The sequence below is a fragment of the Rhizoctonia solani genome, chromosome 7 (genome assembly GCF_016906535.1).
Source record: "Rhizoctonia solani chromosome 7, complete sequence".
NCBI lineage: Eukaryota > Fungi > Basidiomycota > Agaricomycetes > Cantharellales > Ceratobasidiaceae > Rhizoctonia > Rhizoctonia solani.
In genome coordinates this window covers 1207981-1225248 of record NC_057376.1, presented here as the reverse complement: position 1 = coordinate 1225248, position 17268 = coordinate 1207981, and the positions used below count along the sequence as shown (strand labels likewise).

Below are 17268 nucleotides of genomic sequence, written 5' to 3'. Positions count from 1 at the left end.
TGGGACTCGGTCCGATCGTGGCTGATTGGGCTAGATGTGCTTTAGTGCCTTATTGTATGGAGCACAGATCGAAGAAATCTCATCTATATTAATTGAGCTCGCCTATACGCACGTTCAACGCTCCCTGGCAATACAGTGTTAATTATTTCTTTAACTTTCCTATATACTCTACAACGTGCGTCGCATGCTTTCTCCTCACGTTTTTGGCATTTCTCGATGACTCGCGCGACGGTCGCAGATGGGCGTACATACTTTCGAGGCTAAAATTTAAACCAAGTCCTCCGTTTCGCTAGCGTCGCCTCGATCTCAAGCTCAAGTTCGATTCGAGCGTACACGGAGATGTACGTATGCGTTTTCTCGCTCGGTGGGCTCACGGTCTGGCCCCATGGGCTGATCCTCGGGTCTTTGCGGTGGAGAGTAGTTAGTGGTAACTACACTGCCCTAATTCTATCGTACCCAAATCAAGTTGACGCCAGTTGCGGATGATAGTCCAAGGAGCGGACCGGCCGCAGATCGATTCGGGGCATGGAGAGCGCATCAAGGGTGTTGTTCAAGGTATCACGGTGGCGCAAATGTGCGGTGAGGGTGAGGGGTATTGCTGTCGAATATCCGGAGTTCCGGATAGCGGATTGTAGATGGTGCCTAAAGACAACCCGACCCTGCCGACGTCCTCAGGTTTTTTTTGTCAACGTACTCTTATCGAATCGAAATTATTCAAAACAACAAATAAAGTTATTATTTTCAGTTTTGTACGCATATATTCTAGTGTATAGATAGTAGTACTGCGAATTTAAAGATACCCAAAGAAATATTTAAACAACTAATCAAACCACATAGTACAAAGACATCTTGATATTCATATAGGGCCATGGAAGGGTAAATTTTGTGTATAATGCATAAAGGAGAGGACAATAGGGGTGGCGTTCAATACCCTGTAGCTGCGTCGTCATATCGATATTCATTCTCATCGAGGGCAAGAACCCAAGTCAATTCCTCTTCCAGGGCTCTTCAATTCTGTCAGCGATTAATTCCTCGTCTTTCCCCAGACCAGCAAAGCGAGTGTATGTGCCCAGCCAGTCGATTTTCCTTACGACCTTTCTGTCTTCAGATGCAATTGCTTTGGCTGGTTTCTGCGACCGGGACCTCGAAGTTATGGTGCCTTGTGAATATGAGCGTGATGGCTCGCGGGCGTATGCGGAGAGACAGGTGCGCCTTATAGTTCGTCTTTGTGTGGATGACAACGCTGACCTGAGTTTAAGTCATGTTAGTTAGTGGTAGGTTGAGCTGAGGAGGAACTATATATAGGCGTACCATTCTGATTCAACCACCGGCCTCTGCAGATATGCCCATAATGCATGCATAACGTCATAAATAGTGACAAAAGGTTCAGCTGCGTGTCTCTCTCGACCAGAGGTTACAAAATGGTGTGCCCCAGGGTCAGACACTGCCGCATTAACCTCGATGACCCAAGGAAATTCGTAAGAAACGATATATATCTGTGACACTGGTGGAGATACTGCAGGTTGAGCGCGGGTTCTCGGACAAAGAGGCACGTATTGTGTGGGATTGAAACCACCAGAGCCATGATGGTTCGTCGCTGAGAGCATGCGCGCACTGTGAGGAGAGAACCTCAAGTCATGCAAAATGGACCGAGAATGGAGGGCATGGCGAAGTAAAGTATCCAGGATAGGGAGGAACCGCACAGCTGAAGTGAATAAATGGGTTAGTGATGTTGCTATAACATAATAGTTGTGTCGCTCACATTTTCTGTGAGAGCGTCTACGCCCATCTCTACTTTCTGAAGAGCGAGACTTGAGGATGGATGGAACCAGGGAGCCCTCGGAAGGACATGAACTTGTTTGACTATCATGTCTGTCCCTCACTAGGCGGACACTGTGACTGGACCTAGAGACTGAAGAGCTTGCATAGGAATAAACTGAGGAGTTATCAACTTCGACCAGAGCTGAAGGCCGTCTAGAACGCCGCTCGTTTCGAGGAATTAAGGGTAGAGGTTTTTCGTTTCGTAAAGTCGTAATGAGGAACATGAGAGATATGATACAAGTGGTCGTCAACGGTGTCGAGGGCCCAGTTGCAGCGCCCTAAACTTAGTGAGGGACAGCTGGTCGCAGTTAAGAGTCCGAGCCCACATCGCGGTCCTCGCATGCCAGAGTCTTTATCCTGTAGGGACCGGGCGCTCACCTGGGTTACGCGCCTCCACGATAGGGTGGCAGGGGCAGCGGTCTGGAGCCAAGTGCGGTAGGCCATCTAGTGAAACACATATTTTTGACCGATTTGACCGCAATCGCACTCGATTTGACTAATGGAGTATAAACAGATTTTACGTGTTCAACGAGCTCTGTTCGTTAGCGCCGAGATATATGATCTCGAGTTCCGAACCAGAGAAAAAGAACGAAGTTGAGGTACCGGCGTGGGTTGTGCCCCCAAAGTCAACTTCACCAGTAGAGAACCCAGTTTCAGCCCTTCTCGGACCTACCCTCCGCTCTGATCATCATCTCTCGAGAGCTCGGTGCATACTGTTGGGCCAAGCGGACAGGTATGCATGCTGCGGACCACTTGAATACGGGCACGAGCATCCCAGGTTTATTTGTCTAACTGTACCCGGCCACCGGAGGTGCATAACGCCCTGGTTGAATAGAAAACACGTATATTATTCGTGATAATTAGTATTCTATAATATGTGTCAAAAGCTAGGGAAAACAATAGCACAAAAGCGTTTAGGCGGACAGTGCCGCGGTTTGAAGCTGCGCCTCGGCATTCGCACGGATCTTCACAATATCGGCACGCGAGAGCCCTGCTTTATCGCACATTGCCCGGAATTGGGAATCTATCGTACCAGAGTAAGCTAGAGTATCCTATATAGCCAAGGATAATTCCATACCTGGGTTGTCAAAGAGGTTCAGCGGGGTATCGTACTCTTTCAAACGACCTTTATCCATAACCAAGACTCTGTCGTAAAATGCGATGGTATTGACTACGAATGTAGTCAGTTATTATGTCAAAGGCAAATCAACATGTTTGAACGTACGGCGATGGGCGATACAAAGAAGTGTCTTTCCGTGGAAGTCGCGTTGAATCATCTGTTGGACCATAGAGTCGGTGTCCACGTCTACACTGGATGTCGCCTCATCCAGGATCAGTATTTTACATTGATCCTTGATCAATGCCCGACACTTTGAGACATTTTAGCAGGGTTTAATTTATCGTTACAAGTACGTAACTCACAAGTGCCAACAACTGTCGCTCGCCTGCGCTGAACGAATCGTCCCGAACTTCATTGTCCAGATGTAATTTTGAGTCCTTGGGTGGTGGCCCCGAGCCAGGCCCAAGTAGTTTGACTCGTCGGAGGGCCGAATACAAGTGCTCGTCGGTTCTGGTCTTCAGAGGGTCAATGTTTTCGCGAAGGGTCCCTGTAATTATGGGGTAAAATCAACACTTTATTTGTGGTTTGAAAGTAATACAAACCTTCAAATAAGACGGCATCTTGAGGAATGATGCTGAGTCGATGTCTTAATGTTTCAATGCCAACCTTCTCGATGTTTACACATCGATCTCAATAGTGCCACCGGACAGTGGAGCAACACGGAACAATGCGGTCAGCAATGATGATTTGCCTAATACGTAGAGTCAGATCACTCGCTGCAATGCATTCTTAGATGAACTCACCTGCTCCTGTTCTCCCCACAATACCAACTCGTTCTCCAGGTTTAACATCAAATGTCAAGCCATCCAGTACCAGGGGCAACCCATCCCGGTACCGAAGAGCCACGTTCCGGAAGTCGATGCCTCCTTGCTGTGGCCATTCTTGTGGAGGATCATCAGGCAATTTCGCAGGGGGTTCTTGCTCGAGATTGCGATAGTGGACAATGCGTTCGACCCTGACATGAGGTCAATTGACGTAGTCCCAGATAATGTCAAACTTCAACACACGTGTTCATATCCTGCTCCACCTGGGCAAGCTGAGTAACCATTTGAGAGAATGTTTGCGTCTGGAAGGTTTACTTCAATATCTTAACGGCAACCACCATGAGGGTGAACTTACTATGGTCAACGCGTAGGTCAATACAACTCCAAGTTTGGATGGATCTGCACTCGTCCTAAATCCAACGGCGATAAGGCCGATGCCTAAAATGAGCAAGTTACCCAAGAAATCTAGTCGAACACCCAGATAGCGCTACATAGCGGTCAGTTAGTAGCAATCAATCACTTAATCGCTACGACGTACCTGACATGCTATGGTCATGAAATACGCTTTGTTCTCTACATCGATCTGCCTCTCGGACACCTTAACAAAGCGAGGTTGCTCTCGATAGGCACGAATTGTGCTTAGCCCAGTTAACGCCTCGGAGAAGGCCGCATACAAAAGAGAACGTAAAATGGAGTCAAGCCGTTTGACTTCGATGCTTGTCCTTCGATAAAACATTGAGAAGTACCTGTACAGCACTTGCATGTAAGTGACGTTGACGGTATGCGCCAGCGGCGTCGCTCACCAGTAGAGGAGGAACAAGGGGGGGAACACTAATCCGCATAATTCGTGTTAGTCAAGGATGATGTAATTCTTTGCCAGATGTACTGACTTATTCCGAGCCATGCGTATGTATAGAAAACAAGTGCAACAGTGCCCAGAATGCTAAATGCATTGGACAACAACTACAACGAAATTAATCATCGTCTGAGATGTTTTATGTCGTCCGGAACATACCTGAAACCATGCTTGAGGCAAGTTGGCATCGAGGGTGTCAATATCCTTGCTCAGTCTCGCTATGATAGCACCGATTGGAGTGGTATCAAAGAACTTCATAGGAGAGCCCAGTACCCCACCCAACGCGCCTGTGAATAGATTCAACGACGCTGTGAATCCAGCCCATGCAAATGCGAATGAACTAGGGTAATATCAGGTAACAGGAGCAGTTATCGAGTGAATTACCTACCCCATAAATGAGAAGATTGCTGTAGCAAATCCCAACCCCGCATAGATACCCATATATGCACCTTGCGGTAAACCCCAATGGTTGGAAGTCCAGAAACCGAGGAAAAGTGTGCTCAAAACCTGAACAAAGGCATCAGTCACCGGACGGGGGGAAAGCAATGAATGAAACCACGGACATTAGCAGTTTGCGCCAAACTCAAAAGTAGTGCTAGGAAAGGCATCCAAGAAAGCCCCCCAGCCGCGCGAATATAACTAGTATAGGCATCCCAGCCGACAGCACCGGTATTCCGTTCGTCGCCCTGCATCAGCTTGGTCGCGGGAGTATCTTTTTCGTTCGCCCTATCGTCCTTAGCGGTAGCGGTCGTGTCTTCGCCTTCTTTTTTGCTTTCTGCTTGTTCTGCCACACCGTATTCGGCAACGAGTTGGCTGAACTGTCCGCCGGCAGCGACCAAGTCCGAATATCTTCCCCTCTCAACAATACGACCATTATCCATAAAGATGACCTCGTCAACATAGGGGAGCACATGCAGCTGATGGGTGACTAATATCCGAGTTTTGTCAGCAAGTGGGCCAGAAAGGAGACAATTTTCGAGAATGTGCTTGGAGACATGACTGCAGACAGACATCAACTTGGGGAATACACCGATTGGCAGGATACTCACCTATCGACTGCACTCAAAGGATCGTCCAAAAACGCAATGTCCGGACCAAAGTAGGCGACCCTGGCAAGATTGATGCGAGCTTTTTGGCCACCTATAGGAGGAGACTTAGTGATACGCATGTATCCAACTTGTAACCACTCACCTGACAAATTCACACCCCGCTCTCCAATTCGGTCGCTCTCCGTCGTGAAGCATTTCAATGTCGGTCTGAGTGCGCAGGCATATACGACTTGACTGAACTGGTTTGCACATCGGACCTCCCAAACGTAACGTTTTGACGTAGAGTCATGTTCTGAATCCATGCTTGTTGCGGTGCATACGCGGTTGTCCACCCAGAACCACTTTACCGGCCACGCGACGCATTTCCCCTGTCATAGCTTGAAGTAGGGATGATTTTCCGCCTACATTTCGGGTCTCAGTACCCTAATTCTCGAGTTATTAGATAAATACGTACTGCCGATCTTTCCCACAATTCCAACAAAGGCTCCACGGGGTATTTGAAGGTCAACGTCCACCAGCGGAAGGGTTCAGGCCCGTGCTCCTCTTCGTCCGACGAATCATTAGGATCTATACCTTTTCTCTTTTTCGCTAACCGTTCCTTCTCCCTCTTCTTCTTATCCTTTTCTTGGCTTTCTTCTCCTTATCGTCTGCTTTCTTCTTTCTAATTCCTCCTTGGTCGGCTTTGGGGCCTCTGCGGCCGCTGCCTTCGCCGCTGCGGTTGCCTTTTTGCCTTTCTTGGGGGCAGATCTGGGGAGCGCCGCCACGTTCCCAAGTGAATGTGCCCCGAATGTCAACAGCATATTTGTTTTCAGGTTGTACCTCGAATTCGTCTTGTAGCTCCTCACTAGTCAAGAATTTGCTGATACGTCCCAGAGCAACATAAGCATCACCACAGCTGCTAGCAACCTACTCTTGAGATCAGCTAATGAGGCGCATATATGTGATTTATTCACTTACCAATGGCACGAATACGAGTGGCATACGAATCTGCGTTTCAGGTATAAGCGTTCCACACGGGCGACATCGGATTTATACTACTCACAATGTTGAAGAGCTGCAAACTGGAGAAGATAACTGCCGCATTAAGGTCATGACCTGTTACCAAAGCGTAAACATAATCGGCAACCCGGACGCCGAAGCTATCTAACTAACCAGTAAGCGCATACGTAATAAACCTAACTCGAGCTCGTAAGTAACCGGTTTCGTATTGGCGTAATTAATACTTACGATAAAGTTGCTGCCAAGATCGGGATGAACGTGATCGTCGAAATAATCGTAGCACGGTACAAGGCCTAGGTACAATCTCAATTCTTTAATCTCCGCCACATACTGAGGGCTGCGAGCACACTCACAATCTTACGGATACGAGTCAACTCCCGTTTTCGAAATCCTAAGACCTTCTCGCCGTAGTGTCCCTGCCAGCCCTGCAAATTTGGATTTATGAGTTGCAAATAAAGAAACCGCGCTAGTCGCGCGCCCGCGCGGCTGCTTACAAAGAGAACCAGGACGCGGATGCCTTGGAGAATTTCCTGAAGGAGCCGAACTCGTTTGTCGGTTAGTTGGACAGTTGAGCGACGGGCTTGTATCATCCGGTGGACCATCACTGCTTGCTGAGACTCAAAGTCAGGGTGTGTACACCAGAGAATTGGCAGAGGGGACATACTACTGGAATTCCAAAGATGAGTACACCTAGACCGACCAAGGCAGAATATCCTAGGTTGTGAATGCTGAGCAAACATAAGTTTTCGAACAAAACACTGCGCATAATCATCCCTACAGCAATGCGATTCTATGCATTTATTTTGTTAGCACACTCCAATAACAAGAAACGAAGCAACTAACCCAATAATAATCTCAATCGGACCCGTCCAAACGATATGGAAAAAACCAGCAGCCATGTCGAGCCTAGTACAGTCGGCACTAATCATAGTCGTAATCTGGCCGGTAGAATGTTTCGTCCTACAGTGCATTAGCGAAATGAATGTACCACTGCCTGGCCCGAACTCACCGGGATCGACCAGAAAGTCGTAAACTTTTGCGAAAGATCGTAGAAATTACACTCGTTCGAATCAAGAAACCGGTTGTCATAGCCCTAAAGAAATACTGATTCGTGCACAACGAGCTAACTGCGTTCGATCGTTAGCCATGGTTCAAAACACTGGATAGGAATGAACCTACCTTCTTGCATAACAGCAACGGCGATAGCCAAACCAAATCCATAACTTGCAGCCCTCGGCTGAGGTGCACCGGGAACGCCGCGCGAATAGTAATAAGCTTCACCAAGATATGTCAAGAGGAGACGTGTGACAATGGCTGCCCGAAATCTGATGTGAGGTCAAGGGTAACCAAGGGGTGGAACTACGACTTACGGGTCGTAGCATTCAATACGTCCGCAACACCTTTGAATAACCCTGCCGTCCAAAACCGCCAAAAGAAGGCTAAACGATAATTGAAGAATAAGATACCCAACAGAGTGAATAGTTCAAATGAGCACACCTCGATTGAGTGCGCGCACTAGGCTCTGATCCCATTTGTTTGGGTGATCACGCAGCGGGATCCACGGCTCTTCCATCCCTGGCCCTTGATTACTCGTAGCACTATTCGGACTCTTGTCATCCGGACGTTTTCCATCTATCGTTGCTACTTCCCCACTTGACGTCTCGGCTTTCTCAAGGTCCTCGTGTTTACCATCGGGCACGATACCATAAGTAGATGAACGCATGTGAGGGGGCCGCTTTCGGGGCGGACATCGTTCGTAGAACAGTCGCTCAACACGATCTCCGCAAACCGACGCCTGTCTCTTGACATCGAATTCCCAAAGGTCTGACAAGCAAAAAGAAATGAGGACGACTTGGAATGACTGCAAATGAAAGTGACAAGAGTGACGTACCTTCAGACTCGAGGGCCGCGACCATCCTACACGAAGTAAGGAGCAAGCCACCAAAATGTAAACTGCGAGAATACGTTTGCGCCAACATCAGGCACCGTCTTTCCATCTCCAAACTTGGGCGGGGCAGGCTCCGGGCGCCAGAGCTTTTGCAATGGATTTTTCCCCATTAGAGAGGCAAGGGGAGCACGAAGAGAGGGATAAACCTAGGTTGTTGCTATTTATAATTGGATCGGTAGGTAATGGTACAAACAAAAGATCCCGAGCCATAAGATGAGATTCTTTGCCGGATGGTCTGGTCCACGTCATGCTACGGGCCCCGCGCGTAGCGGATGATGTAGCCAATGGGAGCGATTTAGATTTATAAGTCGCGGCAAACGAAAACGAACTTGTAGAATCGAGTAACTGAAATCAATGCAAAGCAACAAGTCATATGGATTCGCGCAGTCTAGCGCGCGTACGTCGAGTCAACATGATCCAAACATAGACCACGATTGCACTACGCGAACTGGGGATAATACGAGGGACAAGATAGCCATTCCGAGATAAAAGGCTTGTAGCACAGCTCACAATCTAATCAGATTAGGGCTGTGCAGATAGGAGCTTGGTAGTACCACCAAGCCGCATACCGGAATCAAATCTATCCCGGTGAGCTTCCGATACGATCAATCCTCAAGGTATGTTGCCCCAAGTGTTAGGAATAATTAGTAGCTAACAGGCTTAAAGACCTCGACGCCGACGTTTGAAACGCCACACAAAAGATGGCCGCCGTCAAGACTCTTCCCACTGATGTCAGCAAAGTTGGTGCTGAGGGCAATGTCAAGCTCTTTGGGCGATGGGAGGCCCATGAGTGAGTATGATCACACATGTATACACTGAGGCTCATTGATATCTAGAGTTGAGTGCAAGGATATCTCCTTGACCGACTACATCCAAATCCGTCACGCTGTCTACCTCCCCCACACTGCTGGCCGTTACGCCAAGAAGCAGTTCAAGAAGGCCCAGATGCCGATTGTTGAGCGTCTCGTCGACAGGTAAGAAAATAGTTTATTCTAAGATATTAATCTAATCACATTCCCAGCTTGATGATGAAGGGCCGCAACAACGGAAAGAAGTTGATGGCAGTCCGCATCGTCGCACATGCCTTTGAGATCATTCACCTCCTTACCGACCAGAACCCCATCCAGGTCCGCATTTATGCGCGTAAATGAAAATTATCTAAACTATGTGACAGGTCCTTGTTGATGCTATGTCAACACCGGCCCCAGGGAAGACTCGACTCGTATCGGTTCGCAGGGAACTGTCCGTCGTCAAGCCGTCGATGTGTCTCCTCTCCGACGAGTCAACCAGGCTGTTGCCCTCTTGACGATCGGCGTGAGTGGCAGTAGCTTATTTGAGAATATCAACTCAAAATATTTCAGACTCGCGAGAGCGCGTTCCGTAACGTCAAGTCTGTTGCCGAGTGCCTTGCTGATGAACTCATCAACGCAGCAAAGGGCTCTTCCAACTCGTATGCCATCAAGGTCAGTACTGGCTCAATATTTACCGTAATTATACTCAATTATTTCTCGATACAGAAAAAGGACGAGCTCGAGCGTGTTGCCAAGTCTAACCGGTAAAGGCTTGTTTTCTGGGGTTGGGCGTGGCCTTTTTGTACATCGCATGCTTGTAAAATGTATGCCGCTTTATATGTCAGGCTGCACTATGCATTTGTTTTATCACTGTCGACTACAAGACTATTATGCACTCGTATCTGTGATTGTTTGAGCGTGCTTGTCTCAGGGACTGGATCGATCAGCCAGAGCAAGCGCCGAAACGGGCAGTGCGTGACGAAAGATGAGACTGATTTTGAGGTTGGCGACTGAACAACGACGACTGCAACTTGAAATCTTATCGAGTAAGATCCAAGCAAAGAAAATCCCGGGTGTTGCATGTCTTCTCAACAAACCGCAAAACCGTCTCTTCAAGTGAGTTTTGTGGCTGAGCCCATCACCCATTGTACCCACTCGATCCACTCCTAGGGCGTCCGAATCAAAGCGAGAAAAGGCGCCGTCAAGGCGCAAGCTAAACACGAACCGAGCGGTGAGTGTGCATACAATCACCCTTGTTTTGCTCGCGCTAACCCCGTGCCCCGCTGCCAGTCTTTCGCGACCAAGTATACAAATATCTCGAACCTGTCCAATCCGGGGACTTTGAAGGCTATACAAAGGAACTCGTAGCAGCTGGTGGAACACTCGAATATCTCAAGTATGCAGACGCGTTGTTTGAAATCCTCATCGTCGGTGGGCTCCTCCAGCCCGGCGGAAACTTTCTCGATGATGGCGCACCCAAGTCACCGTTCTCGGTCGCCAACGTTCCGGAGCCTGTTCAGATAGATGAAGTCAAGAAATACGTCGAAGTTTTCAATAAGCTTATTCGTAGGTAAGTCTGAGCTTACAGATACGCGTCGTATGCGCGCATAAACGGTCATTCTTCGCTAGGTACAAGTACCTCCAACGGCCACTCGAGGAGTCGTCTCTCCCAACTTTGATGCAATACATGCATCGCTGGCCTCCCGAGCAAAAAGACAAAGTCGCGATCGCAACGGGTCTCATGATCTCCCAAGGTCTTGCGTCTGCGAGTTGTCTTCAAACACTTACCAAGGACAGCATCGTCAAGGATGGTACGTCGCTCCTCCGCCTATTTGTCTAGCCGCAGTTCCAACTAGGCTTCGCAGGTGCCGCCCTGTCCATCGTCACGTCCGTCTTCCGAGTTATCTTGGCCGAGCAGACGATGGATCACTTGTCTAGCTTGCTCAAGAAAGGCGGGATCAAGGATCTTTTGCTCTTTTTCCCAGTATCTAAACGCACGGCCGACGCGCTTTTGACTCACTTCAAAGAAGCAAACCTCCCGCAAATCTCCGACTGGTACACCAAAAAACAAACATCGGCGCTAAAGACACAGCTCATTGCCCAGCTCAAGGAAATGTGCGAAAACGAAGAGCCGCCTGAGGCGATCATCACGGCAATTAAGGAACACCAGGCAGCTCTGCCCGAAACGGAACTTGTCCAAGTCATCTGGCAAGGGCTGATGGCCTCTGTCGATTGGTCTGCGCGTGCGGACCAAATCGAGGGGCTCGCGCTTCGTGAAGTGACGGTGCGTACACATGGGCATGGGAAGTAATTTAGCTTTTTGATTGAGCGTTATTCCTCTAGAAATATGCTCCTATCATCGAGCCCTTCTGCAATACTGGAAAATCCCAGGTTGCGCTGATCAATGTGGTGCAGGTCTACTGCTATGATGACACGCGAATCATCAAGGCATTCCCCCAAATTCTCAAGGTGCGTGGGGGCCTCTTCTGCCGAGTCGGCGATCTACTTGGGATGGTGCACCAACGGCACGGTTTTTCCAGGTTTTGTACAATAAAGATTGCGTATCCGACCAGGCGATAATCTATTGGTTCCAGAAGGGTGCCAAACCACAGGGTAAACAGCACTTCCTCAAAGCGAGCGAGCCGCTGGTCAAGGTATGGATAAATGCGCCCTCGGATGGGATTTATCGCTAATGCCGCTCGGCTAAATTTAGTTCTTGCAATCGCAACAGGACGAGAGTGACGAGGAAGATGAGGAATGAGATAGAATTTGCTTCTTATTGTGTCATTACAAGCAATCTTCCTGGTAATTATTCTCCATATATACGTCAACTATAAACATTTTTTTCAAGCCAACTTCAGGCTTGTATCCAAAAAGAGACAAAAAACAGGATGAGCAAGACAGGAGCACTACCTAATCAAGTAGAATACAAAATACAAAGGGCCAGAGGCAGGAAAAGCAGGGGAAAAAAATATTGACTAACATGTACAGAGAATCAATCATGATCAAATAAGGGGGTGGAAAGTTGGTGCCTCGCCGAAATGAAAGAACACAAAAAGATGCACGAGCCACAAGTCAACTGACTGCTACCCAAGCAATGTACCCACCCCGGCTCCAACCGATTCATGGAGTGATCGCAGAGTGTGCCGGGACTACCAAGCCTCGGGCATCCCCATCTCTCCAAGCCCGGTCCACCCCGGGCCGAAGGGCAAGAATACGCCATCGGATCCATTGATGGGTAAACCCAAATCGGTGAGACTCTGTAACGCACACGCGCAAGTCCGGTAATCAGCAAATAGTCCAAGTGCAGAGGAATGTGGGGGGCTGGGTGTATCTTCGGTCCGTACGTGGGGACGGGGGTGCGGGGAACCTTTGCCTAGACAGGAACAAGCGTGTAAAGAACGTGCACTTACCGCCTCTTGCAGCCACAGGGGGATATTAGATGGGCTAAACATGCTGTCCGCCGGCCAAGAGAAGGCCATATCGTCCAGTATCCCCATTCCGGTCAACCCTGTCGCAGACGTGGGTGCAGTAGGATCGAACCCAGTTACACCTGGGGTAGCGGAAGTAACCGCTGAGACGTCGATTCCGTCACCGGGCTGGAGTGCTGGGGTAGTCAAGCCGATCTTGCGCCTAAGGTTGGTGAGCATGACTCTCAAAGTGAGGGCATATCTCTCGGCAGCAACCTCGCTCAGTAAGTTTGCAAGTTGGTCGACCTGCACGACAATTCCAGCCAAGTCCACTTCTCCTGGGAACAAATTCGCCACTTTGAGGAGGAAGAGTCCAGAGAACGCCGCAGTGACCAGGCTATCGTGTACAGCGTAGCGTAATGCGGCACGGTAAGCAGGCGAATTGAGAAATGTTGCCAGGCAATTACTAGCGGCTTCCTTCGCTTGGAACGCGAGCTCGCGTTGTTCAAAGGGCATCTTGTCCCACGATACCCCGCGCAGGGCCACACAAACGAGCCATAGTTTCGCGTAATACAACTCGCCAGATAGTATTTTACGCAGCAGGGAATCTTCATCCATTGTCGGACCTAGTTGCTAGGTTTAATATCGGTTAAGCGTTCTGTATGAAGTTTATGCTTACGATGCAGTTCGTCACAATCAGCCCACCATTTGTCAAGGGCAATATTCGCACGCCTAATAAAAGCCAATGTACTGTGATTGACTTGGCCGTTGAGGGGAGAGAGGGTTTCGTATATTTGCGCTGCAAGTTGAAATCAGCATATAGGAGCTAGTATATGCCTAGGTGGCTTACTCTTCTGGATAATCAATTCAATCTGAGAAACAAGTCGTACATCCGTAGGCGATGCCATTGGATGCGAGAGTAGTAAGCGGCAGTGCCGGATAGAACTTTCATCACGAAGGATAATTGGGTGACCAGTCCCGAGACTCATTCTACCAATCATCATTGTGAGTACATAGTGTAAATTCCGGCTTCTAAAAGTGCTTACTGATGATCGAACCAGTACAAGCATAGCCAAATGCGAGCAGAGACAACTAGGTGACATTATTATCAGCCATGGGAAGTGTCAGTGGTGGGAGTGTACCCACCCAAGTCGCGCTCTTCGGCTTCGCTGCGCTTCCCTTCTGACGGACCATCAGCCAGTTTCTCCAATGCTCTGTGAAGACCCAAATCTAGCGCCATGCGCATTGCATGACCACTTGGTAACCAACCGTTCGTGCTCCATGCGGATAACAACAACATAGCTATACACATTTAAGTTCATCGATTACGATAACCAATTCCGATAAACTTACCTTGTACGGCCTCCTTCCGCACGACTGGTCCAAACAGTGTTGACCGAGCAATACCCTGTGCTTCCTCGAGGCATCTGTGAAATGTTGCTCCCGGCTGACCATTGCCCACGCGGATTTTCGCAGCCACAGCAAGAATTGCATCAAAACAAAACGGGGTCCTATCTCGAAGACTTTCAAAAGTATCATAGGCTGGGTCAAACAACGGAATGAAAAGGTGGCATCCCGAGAAGAATCTGGATTGGAGCTCGGTTAGTATGCCGAAGGTAATCGCCGATTATCACCCCCACATATTATACAACTCCCTGGCTTCATCTTCTCGAACAAGGCCCTGATGAACAAGTGAGGATCGGCTTGTTCAGAAAGATACAAGAGTGCAAACCTTCTCGAGAACGTTGGGAAATGCATTTCGGGGGATGGGTTCCACACGTTTGCGCTTCTTTACCCGATTGTAGGCGTCACGGCTGCCGAGCCTCTCCATCAGTGTTTCATTTAAGCCGAGCTAATGCCAATTTACCGTGGAGATAAACCTGGGCCCGTAGCAGCTTCAACGGCAGCATTAGCAAGCCCTTGCAATGCTTCGATTGGCGCATTGAGTGCGGATCTTGGTAAGGTATCTTCCGACTCGTCCTCTGAGGAAGGTGCCGTTGAGGGCACTATGCCATAAGTTGCAAATTTGTGCGGCTGTAGAAAAATAAGCATGTGGTGTATGTCACCATGAATGTCACTTACTGGTGGCGCGAATCCTGGCAGTGCAGGCCACTTTTTGCGAGGAGGCGATCGGTCATCATCATAGTAACCATCACGACTTGAGGACGGAACCACTGGTTGGGGGGTAAATGCAACACCTTCACGTGGTGATTCGGACATAGACGGGTGTGTTGAGGCAGACTGCGGAGTAGGTGGGATGGCACTGTGGGGATACACCTGTGCAGCATTTTGGCTCTGTATAGCCGACAGAATACGATCGAGTGACGACTGCATCCCGATCATCTGCGACTGCATCATCAAGTACTGACCCTCGAGTCGAGAGACCCGTCTAAATCCGCATTAGTAACACTGCCACTGGAGCGACCTGATAGCACTTACTCTGCGGCTCCATTGGCATTCCCATTGACTTGATTTTTCTTCTCGGGCTTTTCGAATACACACGGGGTGCCGCTCATTTGGCATCGCCGACAAGGTGACTATTATGCGGTCAGCAATCGCACCTTGATCCAAGTCCTGGACTAACCTCGCCTTCGCATCGATTCTTGCCCTTTCTGCACGCCGTACATGCCCTTGCCCCCCGCTTCGGGATGCTTGTCGGCATGTGTGCCTGGGGCGTGGCCGTTCCAGGGACCTGTTGCGGCTGTGGAGGATAGTGTCCGTTCGTCGAGGGGTGGCCCTGGTGCATAGGTAAGCCCCCATACTGGTGGGAGTCGCTGCCATTGTTCGATGTATAGCTCATCGCACGCTTGCGTTTGGCGTGCGACGGTTCAGAGGTGGTTGTAGACGATGGAGAGAGAGACATCGGGTTCAATAACTCTGAGGTCCACGTGAGTTCAAACTGATCAAATTCCGAGGCCACTCGATGTAGCGCAATTTCAGCTCCTAAGACTCAAGTGTAGCCCAGTGATATAAACTCGTTGTTGACCCGGCCGTGGTGGGTTGCCTAGTCTCCTGAGGTAGTGGGGCACCGGGGTTGATATATGATCGTGAGGTGTGCGGGGACCCGGGGAGCATTTGAATCGTGAGCCCTTTAAGTTCCCAATTCATGGCCATCTCACGTGGGCCTGACAAGAAGCTTCTTCATGTCTTCGGTAATCCATCCTGCTTACCAAAATTCCCATATCTGGGCTGCTGACACGAGCTCATGATCACCCGTTCGCAAGCTTAAAATCCCGGTGTTTGTCTGTCTTCGCAATTTAAGTCCAACTGTCACTTAGGAATATGCTGTTCAATGGAATTCGTGGATCCATGGAATAATACTACTGGGGTGTCTAGCCGCGGAAATCACCCGATCGTATACCTTTCCTACCGGAAATTTACGCGGTTGAAAAACCGCCGATACCTGGCTTGGTTGCATGTCGCGGTAGAAGTGCGTGCGTCAACTTTGCCGCGAGAGTTTTAAACGCGGGGTTTCACTTTCTAGTACGAAACGGGGGCTAGTCCTTGTGGTACGCGGCACCTCGTCGGTGAGCCGACCCCTGCCCCACTCGGACTCCCTGCTCCTCTCTGGGCACAGTCCCGGCACTGATGTTCATTTAGGAAATACAACAATTGAAACCCACACCAAATTGACTGTGATGGGCTTGTCCCGAGAACGTCTCTTCCAGCAGACTTCCCTTAGCGAACTTTCTAGTATGTACGGCGCATTTATCTTTGTATATCCCCGTTAAGCTATCGGTGCCGCGGGCTTAATTCCTAAAACCCCCGCTTTCATCAGAAAATACTGTGCTGTATCCACGCCGCACGTTCCCGCACCGCACAAAGTTCCTCTGGCTGCTCCATAGGCCTTCTAGTGCCGTCCTTGAAGTTAGTGACTTAGTCCTTGTCTTCCACAATAATATGAGGGGCTTCACTTGCTAGGTCTTGGGTGGATATGGTTGCCTAGCAATTGATACCTCAATAGAGCCCGCCTGTAGCCATCCTGATAACTTGCCTGAGATCGGAGGTTCGGGATGGCAGATCCCATTCAGGGCGACCGTTCGACTGGAATGACCTTGATTCTAGCGCAACACGCATGGTAAGACCTATATGGCCGATTGGACATTTAGCTCCTCGACTGAATCGAAAGTGTACCTCGATGACATGGATGCCACGCGACGAGTTATCCCGACCCAATCCCGACAGATGTCCGCCAAGAGCTGTGTTCCCTCTATGCGAGTTCTGTGCCTCTAGCCCGGTTATAGTATGAGGTACCTTCTTGTTCAAGTCCCGGGGAAGATCACTTGCCACATGGCTACCGAGGTTACCTATGGGAAGTGGGGAAGGGTCGAGATTCTCGAGTCGTGATCGCCTCCAGTAGGCGTCCTTACCGATAGTGCTGAGAGAATGAACCCACGGTGGAGCTAGTACATACACGGAAAATGTACCAAGTGTGGTCCGTGCTATCAATCGAATTAAGCTTATCGCTTGTATAAACGATAATTGACCGATTCCGGTTGTATGCGTCAGC

General features: G+C 49.3%; 4 protein-coding genes across 4 annotated transcripts; 1 reads left to right on the top strand and 3 right to left on the bottom strand.

Annotated features, from left to right (window-relative positions):
• Nucleotides 1–986: 986 nt before the first annotated feature.
• On the bottom strand, nucleotides 987–1607 carry RhiXN_06559 (cadmium ion transporter; the record flags this gene model as incomplete). The annotated part of the gene is made up of 2 exons (XM_043326375.1): nucleotides 987–1248; nucleotides 1312–1607. 2 exons carry the CDS (start codon nucleotides 1605–1607, stop codon nucleotides 987–989), a joined length of 558 nt encoding a protein of 185 aa, XP_043181807.1.
• Nucleotides 1608–2735: 1128 nt separating this feature from the next.
• Nucleotides 2736–8525, bottom strand: RhiXN_06558 (ABC transporter transmembrane region; the record flags this gene model as incomplete). Its single annotated transcript, XM_043326374.1, has 34 exons — nucleotides 2736–2845; nucleotides 2900–2992; nucleotides 3047–3191; nucleotides 3244–3428; nucleotides 3484–3515; nucleotides 3563–3632; nucleotides 3685–3896; nucleotides 3949–4007; nucleotides 4061–4192; nucleotides 4244–4451; nucleotides 4509–4536; nucleotides 4596–4668; nucleotides 4721–4901; nucleotides 4950–5068; nucleotides 5125–5560; nucleotides 5611–5701; nucleotides 5753–5902; nucleotides 5958–6033; nucleotides 6065–6153; nucleotides 6204–6516; nucleotides 6568–6597; nucleotides 6653–6705; nucleotides 6763–6785; nucleotides 6838–6902; nucleotides 6963–7034; nucleotides 7104–7220; nucleotides 7274–7337; nucleotides 7388–7399; nucleotides 7453–7569; nucleotides 7619–7736; nucleotides 7789–7923; nucleotides 7980–8048; nucleotides 8107–8433; nucleotides 8501–8525. 34 exons carry the CDS (start codon nucleotides 8523–8525, stop codon nucleotides 2736–2738), a joined length of 4029 nt encoding a protein of 1342 aa, XP_043181806.1.
• Nucleotides 8526–9258: 733 nt separating this feature from the next.
• On the top strand, nucleotides 9259–12109 carry RhiXN_06557 (ribosomal protein S7p/S5e; the record flags this gene model as incomplete). The annotated part of the gene is made up of 15 exons (XM_043326373.1): nucleotides 9259–9347; nucleotides 9394–9531; nucleotides 9579–9684; nucleotides 9732–9785; nucleotides 9848–9871; nucleotides 9919–10020; nucleotides 10075–10112; nucleotides 10280–10319; nucleotides 10519–10579; nucleotides 10639–10918; nucleotides 10978–11159; nucleotides 11214–11632; nucleotides 11692–11817; nucleotides 11889–12002; nucleotides 12062–12109. The coding sequence occupies 15 exons, from the start codon at nucleotides 9259–9261 to the stop codon at nucleotides 12107–12109; spliced, it is 1821 nt and encodes a 606-aa protein (XP_043181805.1).
• A 391-nt stretch (nucleotides 12110–12500) lies between these two features.
• Nucleotides 12501–15621, bottom strand: RhiXN_06556 (Fungal Zn(2)-Cys(6) binuclear cluster domain; the record flags this gene model as incomplete). The annotated part of the gene is made up of 13 exons (XM_043326372.1): nucleotides 12501–12608; nucleotides 12762–13384; nucleotides 13438–13557; nucleotides 13609–13748; nucleotides 13805–13850; nucleotides 13905–14060; nucleotides 14112–14344; nucleotides 14393–14439; nucleotides 14491–14572; nucleotides 14626–14792; nucleotides 14841–15147; nucleotides 15198–15295; nucleotides 15343–15621. 13 exons carry the CDS (start codon nucleotides 15619–15621, stop codon nucleotides 12501–12503), a joined length of 2406 nt encoding a protein of 801 aa, XP_043181804.1.
• Nucleotides 15622–17268: the final 1647 nt, after the last annotated feature.